At 38.2% G+C, this 14,619-nt stretch overlaps 1 protein-coding gene, 1 long non-coding RNA gene and 1 pseudogene across 4 annotated transcripts in view; 2 read left to right on the top strand and 1 right to left on the bottom strand.

Moving 5' to 3' along the window:
- Positions 1-5,508, top strand: part of LOC146474642 (uncharacterized) — a 6,121-nt pseudogene extending 613 nt beyond the window's left edge. Inside the window, exons 2-3 of the transcript XR_014866041.1 lie at positions 2,793-3,108; positions 5,021-5,508. The product of XR_014866041.1 is annotated as an uncharacterized LOC146474642 (transcript). The remainder of the gene's footprint in view (positions 1-2,792; positions 3,109-5,020) is intronic.
- LOC146474640 (uncharacterized) lies at positions 5,389-13,930 on the bottom strand. Of its 2 annotated transcripts, none has more exons than XR_014866047.1 (2): positions 13,888-13,930; positions 5,389-5,519 (listed from the first exon to the last, which is right to left on the bottom strand). It is a non-coding gene; the product is annotated as an uncharacterized LOC146474640 (long non-coding RNA). The 2 variants fall into 2 exon arrangements; XR_014866046.1 differs by lacking the exon at positions 13,888-13,930 and adding an exon at positions 6,125-6,317.
- On the top strand, positions 10,448-13,798 carry LOC146474641 (uncharacterized). The gene is made up of 2 exons (XM_085116248.1): positions 10,448-10,607; positions 13,395-13,798. The coding sequence occupies exons 1-2, from the start codon at positions 10,556-10,558 to the stop codon at positions 13,757-13,759; spliced, it is 417 nt and encodes a 138-aa protein (XP_084972374.1). The 5' UTR covers positions 10,448-10,555; the 3' UTR covers positions 13,760-13,798.
- Positions 13,931-14,619: the final 689 nt, after the last annotated feature.

The raw sequence follows: 14,619 nt of genomic DNA, 5'->3' as shown, positions 1-14,619 counted from the left end.
AAATTTAACTTGTTGTTTTGAAGAAGAAAACTTTAGGTTTCCTTTACAACTCAGTCCGAATTTTTGAGGCCATTAAGGCTTTCCGTGCAGATATTTACCTATAATTGTTGGGTTGACCCCGTGTTGGTATGGTGAAGCTTGGTTCATGCGGGTTTAGCCGAATAAAGGAGAATGGAATGTATTTAACACTTTGAGACACACAAATTTAGGCACTTAACGAAACTTTTCAACCGGAAAACAAAGCCACAACTTGAATACAGTTTTGAGAAGATAATTTCTTCATATGGCTAGCACGATAAATCCGAAACGGGATGTTAATTTGGGGGAAACGAAAAAGAAAAAAAAATTGAAACAGTTCGAAACATGCCGTCTTTCGGTTACGTGTCACGTGAGTTAACAAAAGATTGACTGGTTTACCCGAATACAAAAGAATTATATTTTATTTTATCGAGAATATGTTAATCTACAGCACAACAGAAACCATGCATGTTATTGAAAAAAAAGTAAAGTTTCCGGAAAATTTTGTTTACTGGAAACGATGCGATGATGATGGAATCGATGCTGAAAAATTATTATATCCGAAGTAATTTGTAGCTAAGGGAGCATAAACCGACCGAGTGTTTTGCCGATATGAGTTATGTCCAAAGACGCCATATGGAAACATTTCAGTTGTTTAATAGACCAAAAAGGATTCCACATGAAAAAAGGATTCAGTATATCGCTAGCAACACGCATTACCATACTGAAGGGGATTTGGACCAATCAGTATAGCACGCGGAAGAAAATGCGTGAGCAGAATGAACAAACAGAAACTGCCTTAGGGGCACTAAGGGGCACTTAGGAAAGTGCTAGTACCCTGGGTCGGGTTGTTTGGAAGCCGATAAACACTAAGCTACGATTCAAGTGAACAAAAGATTCCTTTTTGCTCGATAAAAATGTTTTTAGGCTATTTTTTTTAAAATCAACCAACCAATTGCAAAGTTCATTTTTTCCGATCCGTGATGACGCAGTTTTGTGGTTTAGAACTATGGCAACGCACTTTACCTGTCAGGCGTTGATTTAGTCAGGGCTCACTTCAAGTCCTTCAGCTCTAAAAGCCAATATTTTATCAGGATTTTTATTTCCTTCTTTCCAAAGATGTGTCAGAAAAGAAAATAAACTTCGACTTTTTGATACGGTTTAAGTTTGTTGGTTGGAACGAGGACTACCATTAAAATTGTATCATAAATGATAACGTTTTCTCGCTAGATATTACGTGAAATCATATAGGGCATAAAGCAAACTTTAAAAGTAGTATATGATAGAAGCAAACTATAACTTCCGTTCTGCCGTAAACATACATCGCCTTTTATCCAACTGTATATGACACATTGTACTGGATACAGGGGCGGGCACCCAACGAGAGCATTTACGTAAATTACTTAAATTGTTGTCTTCTGTGTTCCAAAATCGTTTTAAGACCTATTCAAGAAATATTTGTGTAAGCTCAGATAGCTTGTTCTGTTCGGATGCTTTAGCTTAAAATTTAACTTGCAAAAAGTTTTAGGACAGGAATTCAGATTTAACTATAAAAGTTAACGCTAAAAGAGAACGACGTTTCGACCGTCCGACGGTCATTTTCAAGTTCAAGATGATAAGTAAAAAATAGCATGTGCTTATATACAATTGTGAAAAAACTAATGAGATACTTGGGGGCTTCACACTAGAGCTTGTAAGTATAATCTAAGTGCACTTGAAACCTACTTTGAGTGTGAAGGGGTAAAACCTACCAACTTGAACTTTACTTAGTGACCATGGAAACGTTCGTAGTTCAAAGAAGCCGAAGTACGCCGCCAAGTATGGCCAACACCATACTTGAGAACGTACTTGACCAATAGGAAAAGGGAAACCAACTGAAAGCCACGTGCTGCGGTGCCAGGACAGATAAACATTTTGCCGTGAACTAAAATTAATCCAAAAAAAAAAATCAAAATGAATGGCTGGAGATACGCCTTGCAGTTTGAGGACTCCATGGAACAGTCTTTTATATAAGTTAACATAAAAAAGAAGGAAAAGCCGATACAAATAGTTAAACTTACGATCTTATTTGAATTTCATCTTTACAGACAGCCTGAACCATCGATTTTCAGTTCAGAAGATGTTCTTTTGTTTTGTCGCTAAGTACTCGTAAACAATGAAGTACCTATGCATTTCCTGTAATGTTAAAACTTTCTGAGTTAAAATATAAGACAAAATAAAGAGTAAACAACATAAAACGTTTTTCCGTTGCAAAGGCTCCATGATTTTACGGCAAGCAATCGCATTTCTGATTTTACCGCGAACGATGATTGACAGCTTGTGCTTCAAGTGTTTACTTTGTCACCATGTGTGAAGCCAAGTTTTCTAAAGTGCGACTTGCGATTTTTAAGTGCACTTGAATCAAGTACTTACTTGAAACTAACTTAGCTTGTAGTGTGAAGCCAACAACTGACTTAAAAAGCTCCAAGATATTCAAATCTAAACAATGTAACAAATTCATAGCGTGAATGATAAATAGAAAGGAACGCTAAAAACGATAAAAGGTATTTAAAAGGCATTTAAAAGTAAAATAATTAAAACAAATAACTTCGCGCGGATCGAGTCAAAGGAAACTGATTTTGCATTTTGTTTTTACAAACTAAATCTGAATTTCTGAGGCGCTTAAGGCCTTCCGAACAGACAACCGTTGGCCTCCCTGTGGATATTTAAATGAAAATGGCAAAAACAAAAGTACAATGTTCGTACTGAGAATTGTATCTTGAATACATTTACAGCTTATTCCTTCGAGTGCTACGTATGCAATGGAAAAACCGAGGAAGAATGCACTAGTAAGCAGACGAAGGTGAACTGCACCGGCGATGACAACACTTGCTGGAAGGCAAACTATAAAACAGAGAAAGACAAAACAGGACAGACCAGAGGATGCGTGCCAAAAAAGTCTTGTGAAGAAATCAAGAAAAAGTGTGACGATGGGGAAGAAATTCCTCAGGATGATGGAGATAAAATAACGAAGTGTGACGTGGCCTGTTGCGTCACAGCCGCGGGAGCCGAGAATCCTTGCAATGGCGCCATTACGTCAACAACAACAACAAAAACAACAAGTGAGTTAACAAAAGATTGTCTGGTTTACCCGAGTATAAAGGAATTATATCTATTTTATCGGGAATATGTTAATCTACAGCACAACAGAAACCATTCATGTTATTGAAGAAAAAGTAAAGTTTCCCGCAATTTTTGTTTACTGGGAACGAGGCGATGAGATGGGATCAAAGCTGAAAAATCATTATTGACCGATTGAGGCCAACATGAGTTATGTCCAAACACGCCATATGGAAACATTTGAGATGTTTAATAGACCAAAAAGGATTCCACATGAAATAAGGATTCAGTATATCGCTAGCAAGACGCATTACCATACTGAAGGCGATTTGGACCAATGATCGTTTTTATACTAGAGGACGCATTATCCGTCTGGAAGAACTTGGGCAAGCATTTGTTGTTCGTCTGGTTATTCGTCTCTAGTATAAAGACGGGCACAAGACGCATTATCCGTCTGGACGAATTATCTTCCGTTATTCGTCTTGAACGACGCACAACGGAAAATAGTTTGTCCAGACGGACAATGCGTCTTGTTCCCGTCTTTATACTAGAGACGAATAACCAGACGAGCAACAAATGTTTGCCCAAGTTCGTCCAGACGGATAATGCGTCCTCCAGTATAAAAACGGCCAATAAGTGTAGCGCGCGGAAGAAAATGCGTCAGCAGAATGAACAAACAGAAGCTGCCTTAGGGGCACTTAGGACGGTACTAGTACCCTGGGCCGGGTTGTTCGGAAAGCCGATAAACACTAAGCTACGCTTCAAGTGGACAAAGCATTCCTTTTTGCTGAATAAAAATGTTTTTAGGCTTTTTTTTTAGCTAATGGTTAGGAAACGTCGCGGTCAAAACTCGGCTGAGAGACAAAAATCAACCAACCAATTGCAAAGTTTATGTTTTGTGGTTTACAACTATGGCAACGCACTTTACCTGTCAGCTATTGATTTAGTCAGGGCTCACTTCAAGTCCTTCAGCTCTAAAAGCCAATATTTAATCAGGTTTTTTTTATTTCCTTCTTTCCAAAGATGTGTCAGAAAAGAAAATAAACTTCGACTTTTTGATACGGTTTAAGTCTGTCGGTTGGTACGAGGACTACCATTAAAATTGTATCATAAATACTATCGTTTTCTCGCTAGATATTACGTGAAATCATATAGTCCATATACGGGAAACTTTAAAAGTAGTTTATGATAAAAGCAAACTATAACTTCCGTTCTACCGTAAACATTAATATTGCCTTTTATCCCGGCAGCTGTATATGACACATTGTACTGGATACAGGGGCGGGCACCCAACGAGAGCATTTCAGTAAAATACTTAAATTGTTGTCTCCTCTGTTCCAACATCGTTTTAAGACCTATTCAAGACATATTTGTGTAAGGTCAAATAGTTTGATCTGCTCGGGTGCTTTAGCTTAAAATTTAACTTGCAGAAAGTTTTAGGACAGGAATTCAGATTTAACTATAAAAGTTAACGCTAAAAGAGAACGTCGTTTCGGCCGTCCGACGATCATTTTCAAGTTCAAGATGAGAAGACAAAAAAGAGCATGTGCTTTTATACAATTGTGAAAAAAATAATGAGATACTGACTTAAAAAGCTCTAAGATATTCACATCTAAACAATATAAGAAAGTAATAATGTGAATTATAAATAGAAAGGAACGCTAAAAACGATAAAAGGTATTTAAAAGGAATTTAAAAGTAAAATAGTTAAAACAAATAACTTCGCGCGGATCGACTCGAAGGAAAATTTGACATTTTGTTTAAAACTAAATCTGAATTTCTGAGGCGTTTAAGGCCTTCCTAACAGACAACCGTTGGGCTCCCTGTGGATATTTAAATGAAAATGGCAAAAACAAAAGTACAATGTTCGTACTGAGAAGTGTGTCTTGAATACATTTACAGCTTATTCCTTCGAGTGCTACGTATGCAATGGAAAAACCGAGGAAGAATGCACTAGTAAGCAGACGAAGGTGAACTGCACCGGCGATGACTACGCTTGCTGGAAGGCAAACTATAAAACAGAGAAAGACAAAACAGGACAGACCAGAGGATGCGTGCCAAAAAATTCTTGTGAAAAAATCAAGAAAAAAGTGTGACGATGGGGAAGAAATTCCTCAGGATGATGGAGATAAAATAACGAAGTGTGAGGTGGCCTGTTGCGTCACGGCCGCAGGAGCCGAGAATCCTTGCAATGGCGCCATTACCGTTTCTGCAAACGTGGTTATGATGATATTCGCAGCTCTGTACGCTTTGAATTTGTTTTGAACACTGTTTTGTTTTTGCTTTTTAATCTGCTTAATGCATTGGCAACTGAGTACAATGTTTTTATGATTATGTACAGTTAGGTTGAGCCACAGAGAACTCCTACTTCATTAGTGTGTGTAAAGCCACTATGTAGAATTCTCGGTTTTCACTGTCACGCCATTGAAAAAAAAAATCAAAACCATTCCATGAATGAAGTCAAGAAATTGACATAGTATAGAGGATACATAAATAAGGCATCTGTCCAAGTGTCAGGTCTGTGCGGCATTCCGTACTCGAGTTAATTAACAAAATGTTCCACATAAATTTATAGAGCTTAGTATGGAGACGCCATGTTTGTGTTCCTCTGAGGGGCACAAACATGGCGGCCAGAAATAGAAAAAAACATCTGGAGTTCACTTTTGCCAGAAAAGAGGTTTGTTTGCTTTTCTGAATTTTCGAATGTCTAGATTAATATTTCTCCTCAAACTTGAATTGTTTAGAATGCTGAAAATCACCCGAAGAGTCATTTTTTAAGATACGGAAAAGCTCTGTCACGGCCGTCCTCCTGATGTCACGCACGGTGGAAACTCGGAAATTGAAACTGTTCTATTTTTAAAAGGAAGCACGACATCGAGCTAAGAAATTGTGAGCAGGCATATTTTTAGGTAATCTTTCCTTGAATGAAGGTAAAAATTTTGTACGCCCCCCAGTTTTGAATTCTAGAATTTTGTGACGTCACGTGAAAACCAAGAATAGTATCGACCGATGCATGCACGGCACGGACCATGACGAATGATAAATGTTTGAATAACGGTAGTTGCTTTCCTGTTCTGATTATTTGTTATTTTCGATTGTATTTTGTTTATCACAATAAAGCTTTTAAAACAAGAGATACCTTTTCAAGTTCTGAGATACAAGCAACTTTTTTTTATCCTGACATGAAGACTCAGATGTTTCCTTTGCCTAAGCCCAGGGTATGTTAAACATCACATCCTTCTGACTGCTTAGTAAAAGTTTAGCGCTGAAGGTCATCAGTCGTCACAGTTCTTTAGTCTTTCAATTGTTACTGGCCCCGGGGAGAAGGATTGCTCCCCTGTACAGTCAAACCTGTATAAGCGGACCCCATATTGAGCGGACAGCAGCACAAGTCCCATCCCCCCCCCCCCCCCTCCTCTCCAACTTTACTGTAAAAAATACCTGTATTCGACGGACACCTCTATAAAGTGGACGCGGACACCTGAAATTGAAACTTGACTTTTATGGTCCTTTCTCTTGTTATAAACCTGCATTTAACAGACACTGCAAAAAAAAAGTGCATGTTTTTTGTCCACCTTTTAACAGATCGGTCATTTGACTATACGACAAAATGATCTGTCACACGTACAACGCTAGGAAACAGAGAGAAACCCTTTCGGTGGAGAGACCACTGCACACAGGGTAGGTAGCTCCAAACGATACCCACCGATTTGCTGACCATCTTTCCAGTAATTTTCAATTTTCCAGGGTTTGTTGGGCGCTTAAAAGCTTGGATAACCACATGACTATGGGCTTTGGAACGCGCCCAACTACTTCAATAAGATTTATTATTTCGTTTGGGTGTTCAGGAGGTTTTTCTGCTGGTAAATAAACCTAACCTGATTTTCGTTCTGTCAAACATCTTTCCGTTTACGGGAATGGTATTTGACCCTTTCAAGGCCTTTTGTTAAGACGATTTCTAAGGGAACCTGTTTTCAGCGGCACCCTGTATTAAGCAGACACTAGCAATGGTCTCGAGGGTGTCCGCGCAATACAGGTTTGACTGTATATAAGCTATATAGGTACTAATGTGCGACCTGAAAGGGTGTGGCTTTTGAGCCGCTTTGGTCTGAAATAGGGTATAGATTTTAACCATTTGGTCTGAAAGTCTAAAAACGAGTATGAAATAGCACCTGTAACGATTCCCAAACCAGTGAAAGAATTGAACAGGATGTAGCAAAATTTGTACACAATTGTTGAGGGAAAAAAGCAGAACTTTATTCAAACTATGAGCAGAACACTTGATAATCTACTTGATCATAAGTGACTGCTTTTCTTGGTAACTGTTTGGTATTGTAAGACGCCACTTAGCTTAGCCACAATAGTCAAAATACTGAGGCTTATACGCGTATTCCTGACTGTATCATTTTCAAGGGAAAGTTGACAAGGACGCATTTGACTTTTGGACATAACACCACGAAGGCTTCTCGCACCGTCCTCGTCAACTTAATCATGTTTTACTCAGGATATTATGAAACTGAAATGTTCTCATTTCAATATGTTTAGACTCGAAATGAGTTTCTCTTGCGGTTTTCATTTTAAAAGCTGCGGTAACGTGCCTCAGTCATCAAAAAATATTTTTACACAAATATTTACGACGTATTAAGTCATAAGTCCGAGTTATTGAGCACCTGTCATCGCAAGGCCTATCAGTTTTACAAGGACAAGCATTATACTATTATCTACGTAACTATCATATAATTGAATATCCATTTGTGCAGTCCTGCATGATAAAGTGGAAATGAAACGATGGTAACTAAAAAATTATGCACACCATCGTTGCACACTGAACCACATTATGCTCGCACAGTATTGTGGGAAAAACACGAATGAGCGCAACATTAGCTTTTTTAAACAGATTTAACTTTGGTAATCTTAGCAATACCAGCTTTTAAGTGGTAATATGAACGCCAATAAATCATATACCACTTAAACATACAACAGCCTCTGCCAAGATATCGGACACGGTCAATAAACGTTTAACCCCTCACCATTTAGCCTGTGTACAGCCGCCCCCTCCCCTCCGGAAAAATCGGGGAGAGAACAATTTTTCCGGAGGGGAGGGGGCAGCTGTACACAGGTTACATTTCGTCAGTAAACAAACTTGTTCCCCTTTGGACACTTCCTACATACAGTAATTTGCTAATGGTTATCTCAAACCGCATGACACTTTTTTTCAAACAAATGTTCGTTTCGCTTGAAGGTTGAGATAACGGAAGTCAATATGTATTGGCCTTCTCTGCCTTGCGGTCCACTCGTGTGATAAGTAAATAATTATATGTGACCTCTGTTATTTTATTAATATGAAAACGTGAACAGAATTATTAAAACAGACAGTCACACGGGGCCAACGTTCGTAAAAAAAAATGTTTTTAGTGTTCGTGTCACTAGGCATGTAACCGGATCCACTTCTTCCGCTCCATCGAGTACACTATTCTTGATTCACGTTCCTGAACCTGTGAAGGAAAAAGCAAACATGTGGGTTTGTTTTTAACCGTGTTAAAATTTTCATTTTTTTTGTACTTTCAAGTCGTCCAAGTAAAAGAAAAATGCAAAAAGAGAGGCAGGAAAGCTCGTTCACTGTAATCTGAAGTTTTTCCCGCCATGGCATACGCATTCATGGGCTACTTTATAGTCACATGACATCTGAAGATCCGGCAAAAGCCCTTAAACTGCTTTGCTTGTGTGAACATCTAGTGTGAGTGAGGGTGGCATGATGTTGTTCAAAGATTCAGCGTGTTTTCTTTGTGTTTTTCACGTTTGATCTATTTATTATCTTTGTTGTGTAATTTAACAAATCACTTAATGACCAGTCCCTCTGGAAACCAGTTAATTCTGTTTTCCTCGAATCTCAATGTTTTCCTCGATTTCGTCTCAGGAAACACTTCATCAGAGATTCGAGGAAAACAAAATGAACTGTTTACCTGGAGACCAGTCACTGAGCAATAAGTAACACTTTAAGATTTGATGCCAAGTTCTCCTCACTGTTCTTTATGTATTTAGTATGGCACTAATTCGGAGAGAATTTGTTTAATCATCAAGATATTTGTGTGATCAATCTCTTTACACTCTTGATCTCTTTGTTTGATCGAGTAGGGATGTTCAAAGAAGAAATTTGATGCTGGTCACTAGGCTGGTGGTGGGAAGAACAGCATTTAATAATAATAATAATAATAATAATAATAATAATAATAATAATAATAATAATAATAATAATAATAATAATAATAATAATAGTGTATGATTTTTAGTGTACGATTGGAAACACTGTGACTGGGCATTTATTTAGAATATTCCTTAGTATGAGGGTTATTATTTTATTACTTCAGTGGAAATTGTTCTTTTATCTTCTGAATCAAACCCATAAAAATTAGCTTTTATATATAAGATGTTGATATTTTACAATTTTATGACAGCAAACTGTAAAATCACTCAGGTTTTAATAGAATCAAACTGTATCTAGTAGATTTTATTCTTGTAAATAATAAAGTCAAAATAATAATAATAATAATAATAATGATGATGATGATGATGATGATGATGATGATGATGATGATGATAATAATTCTGGCCGGGTGTTCTGCACTAGCTCAGAACAAGTATTTGCTCAGACATAACAAAGTTCTGTTCTACGAGCTCCTAGGTGACCAAGATCTTCTTGAGGAAGTAACACTATGGTACTCGCCAGCAATGCCAAAGCCGGTGTACAAGTCAGAACAAGTAAACGCGTGGTGGGAGGTATGCAGATCATCAGGAGGTGCGAGTTAACCGGGTCGATACGATGGTTGTGAACCATAAGAGCAAGAAAGTCATGACCATAGAGGTGAGTTGTCCATGGATTAGCAATCGAGGGAAGAAGAGCGAGGAAAAAACTATGAAGTATGGTCCCTTGAGGTGGGAACTGAAGGAGCAATATAAAGGACACGAGGTGTACCAGTATAATATTGTCATGGATGTGCGGCTGGTCGAAAGAGACAGAGATTAGTGTGCGATCACTGGTTGGGCGGAAGACTACTTAAGTCTTAGAGAGAATGCAGAAGGCGGTTTTATCGGCGACGCTGAACATTGCAAGAACTTTCAAAGTAGAAACATGATAATGTTATATTATACCAAGATTGATAGACCAGCCATGAATAGTTATCAGTATGAGTTTTAGACTCATTTAAGAAGCAAGATCTACCAGGCGCATTGCGTTTAGCATTCTTCCCATCAATCCATGCCCGCTGTTTTCCCGCTCTTTGCGGCAAATACGTCAGCGCCAGGGGACGAGTAATAATGAGTTGGACAAAATATAAACCCAGGGTATCTTGAGGTTGACGTCAATTAGTTACTATTGTTTATGCACGGTGAACAACAGTGGTGAGTGAATCGACGCATCTGAGTTGTCAAGGTTGTGACTATGAAGACTCTTCCCGTTGTCTTACTATTTTTCTGTGCAATCATTTTTGTAGGTGAGTGAGTTTATATGTAGTGCCTGTTTACAAAAAATGTTGGTAATGGTTATGAATCAACGACGCTTTTTTAGCAGCGTCCATTGTTCACTCTTTCTGAGTTGTGGCGAGTTGAAAATTTCTAACATGTGCCCCTTCTTCCATGTAGCTAATACGTATTATGAGAGAGTGTAGAAAACATAAATATTAGGCTACCAGCAAGCGAGAATATCTTCATCAAAGGTATCGAACACAGCCACCGTGATCATGTAATTTGTAGCATTGTATCAGGTTACCCAACAAGAACATTTAAGCAAATTGCTGAGAATATTGTCTCCTGTGTTCCCAGATCGTTTTGTGCCGTTTTAAAGACTTATTAGTGTGAGCTAATTCAGTTTGATCTGTTAAAATGGAAAACGTTTTAAAGAACGGAAACTTATTCCTCGAAAACAAGGGAATTAATTAGTTCTCCAGTGTTACAAAAACGTTGTTTTGAAGAAGAAAACTTTAGGTTTCCTTGACAAACTCAATCCGAATTTTTGAGGTCATTAAGGCTTTCCGTGCAGATATCTACCGATATAAATTGTTGGGTTGACCCCGTGTTGGTATGGTGAAGCATGGTTCATGCGGGTTTAGTCGAATAAAGGAGAATGGAATGTATCTAAGACTCAGAGACACGCAAATTTAGGCACTGAGTGGAACTTTTCAACCGAAAAACAAAGCCCCAACTTGAAGACAGTTTTGAGAAGATATTTTCTTCATATGGGATCTACATCTACATCTACATTTATTAAGTTGATAAAATCTTGAAAAATGTTAATTTGGGGGGAAATAAAGGAGAAAATAAAAGTTGTAACAGTTCGAAACATGCCGTCTTTCGGTTACGTGTCACGTGAGTTAACAAAAGATTGACTGGTTTACCCAAGTACAAAAGAATTATATTTTATTTTATCGGGAATATGTTAATCTACAGCACAACAGAAACCATGCATGTTATTGAAAAAAAATTAAGTCTCCGGGAATTTTTGTTTACTGGGAACGATGCGATGATGATGGAATCAGTGCTGGAAAATTATTATATCCGAAGTAATTTGTAGCTAAGGGAGCATAAACCGCTTGAGTGTCTTGCCGATATGAGTTATGTCCAAACACGCCATATCGCAACATTTCAGTTGTTTAATAGACCAAAAAGGATTCCACATGAAATAAGGATTCAGTGTATCGCTAGCAACACGCATTACCATATTGAAGGGGATTTGGACCAATCAGTGTAGCACGCGGAAGAAAATGCGTGAGCAGAATGAACATTTAAACGAAAACTGCCTTAGGGGCACTTAGGGGTACTTAGGAAAGTGCTAGTACCCTGGGTCGGGTTGTTCGGAAGCCGATAAACACTAAGCTACCATTCAAGTGAAGACTACTCCTTTTTGCTCGTTAAAAATGTTTTTAGGTTATTTTTTAGCTAATGGTAAGGAAAAGTCGAAGTCAAAATTCGGCTGAGAGACAAAAATCTTTCTGGAAAACTTTAATTAGTTGTTAAACTCGAAGCAAAGTTCATGTTTTCCGGTCCGCGATGACACAGTTTTGTGGTTTAGAACTCGGTGCCATGGCAACGCACTTTACCAGTCAGGCATTGCTTTAGTCAGGGATCACTTCAAGTCCGTCAGCTCTAAAAGCCAATCTTTTATCATGTTTTTTGTTTTTAATTTCTTTCTTTCCAAAGATGTATCAGAAAAGAGAATAAACTTTGACTTTTTGATACGGTTTAAGTCTGTCGGTTGAAAGGTTAATAACGAGGACTACTACTAAAATTGTATCGTAAATATTAACGTTTTCTCGCTAGATATTTACGTGAAATCATATAAGAAACTTTAAAAGGAGTTCATAATAAAAGCAAACTGTAACTTCAATTCTACCGTAAACATATATTGCCTTTTATTCAGCTATATATGACACATTGTACTGGATACAGGGGCACCCAACGAAACATTTAAGCAAATTAGTTTAATTGTTGTCTCCTGTATTCCCAAATAGTTTTATGCCCTTTTAAGGACGGTTCTAATAATAAAGGAGTATTTTTGTGCGGCTTGTGACTATGCGGGAAAAGCAGATCTTTGCAAGGCCAATTGGAATCCAGAAAGAAAATCAAGCAAACAATATTTCTAAAAAGTGCCAAAATGTAAAGCAATGTATGGGATTTTTTTGTTCTAAATTGAAACTTAATTATCTCTAAAAAAAAGCATGTTTATCCAAAAAAATTTTTGGGAGACCAAGAGAACATGCTACGTTCTGTTTTCTCCGTATAATCTTATAAACCGCGCAAAAATTGTCCTGTATTAGCAAGCACCACCCATAGGAACCCGAGTATCTCGAGATGCGCAGAACGTATGCGAAGTAACAATATTAGGCACCGTCCTTAAAGGCATATTTGTGTAAGCTCAGATAGTTTGATATGTTCGGATACTTTAGCTGAAATTTAACTTGCAGAAAGGTTTAGGGCAGGAATTCAGATTCCCCGAATTTATCAACTGTTAACTTTACGAAAATGCTAGCTGACATTTCTTCGCGTTTTTAACCACTCACTAGTTTACTCCTCCAAAAGCGAATTTTTGAGCTTTCATTTCGTCGAAGGAAACTATGTACTTTGTTTAAAACTAAATCTGAATTTCTAAGGCGTTTAATTTAAGGCCTTTCGAACAGATATCCACAGAGACAAACCGTTGGGTGCCCTGTGGATATTTAAATGAAAATGGCAAAACCAAAAGTGCAATTTTCGTACTAAGAATTGTGTCTTGAATACATTTACAGCTTATTCCTTCGAGTGCTACGTATGCAATGAAAAAACCGAGGAAGAATGCACTAGTAAGCAGACGAAGGTGAACTGCACCGGCGATGACTTCACTTGCACGAAGTCAAACTTTAAAACAGACAAGGACAAAACAGGAGAGATCAGAGGATGCGCGCCAAAAAAGTCTTGTGAAGAAAGCAAGAAAAAGTGTGATGATGGGGAAGAAATTCCTCTCGGTGATGGAGATAAAATAACGAAGTGTGACGTGGCCTGTTGCACCACAGCCACGGGAGCCGAGAATCCTTGCAATGGCGCCATTACCGTTTCTGCAAACGTGGTAATGATGATTTTCGCAGCCCTATACGCACGTTTGTTTGCTTTTTAATCTACTTAATGCACTAGCAACTTACAATGTTTTTGTGATTATGTAAAATAAAGTTGAGCCACAGATAACTAGCTTTTTTGCAACTCCTACATCATTAGTGTATAGCCGCTATGTAGAATAGTATCGACCGATGCCTGCACGGCACGGACCATGACGAATGATAAATGTTTGCATAACAGTAGTTGCTTTCATGTTCTGATTATTTGTTATTTTCGATTGTGTTTTGTTTATCGTAATAAAGCTTTTAAAACAAGAGATACCTTTTCAAGTTCTGACATACAAGCACCCTTTTTTTTCTCCTGGCATAATAAATTAATAATAATAATAAATTAAAATTTATACCGTGCAGGACTCAGATGTTTCCCTTGCCTAAGCCCAGGGCATGTTAAACATCACATCCTTCTGACTACTTAGTGAAAGTTTCGCGCTGAAGGTCATCAGTCATCACAGTTCTTTTGTCTTTCAATCGTTACTGGCCCCGGGAGAGGAGGAGTACACCCCTATACAGTCAAACCTGTATAGGCGGGCCTGATAATGAGCGGACAGCAGCACAAGCTCCATCTTCCCCATTTTCCGGAGGGGAGGGGGCGGCTGTACACAGGCTACATTTCGTCAGTAAACAAACTGGTTCCCCTTTGGACACTTCCTACATACACTAATTTGCTGATGGTTATCTCGCGCTGCATGACACTTTTTTTTTGGAACCGGTTCGTTTCGCTTGAAGGTTGAGATTACGGAAGTCGATATATATTGGCCTTATCATGCTGTCTTGCGATCCACTCGTGCGATAAGGCATTAAGTATATGTGACCTCTGTTATTTTAATAACATGAAAACGTGAACAGAATTATTGAAACAGTC

The sequence above is a fragment of the Pavona decussata genome, unplaced genomic scaffold (genome assembly GCF_977016875.1).
Source record: "Pavona decussata unplaced genomic scaffold, jaPavDecu1.1 SCAFFOLD_87, whole genome shotgun sequence".
Classification (NCBI taxonomy): domain Eukaryota; kingdom Metazoa; phylum Cnidaria; class Anthozoa; order Scleractinia; family Agariciidae; genus Pavona; species Pavona decussata.
This window is presented reverse-complemented; position numbering and strand designations above follow the sequence as displayed.

Excerpts from the sequence above, each read along its gene's own strand:
- LOC146474641 (XM_085116248.1), top strand. The coding sequence starts at position 10,556 with ATGAAGACTCTTCCCGTTGTCTTACTATTTTTCTGTGCAATCATTTTT. Across the intron at positions 10,608-13,394 it reads CTGTGCAATCATTTTTGTAG|CTTATTCCTTCGAGTGCTAC; the intron begins GTGAGTGAGTTT and ends ATACATTTACAG.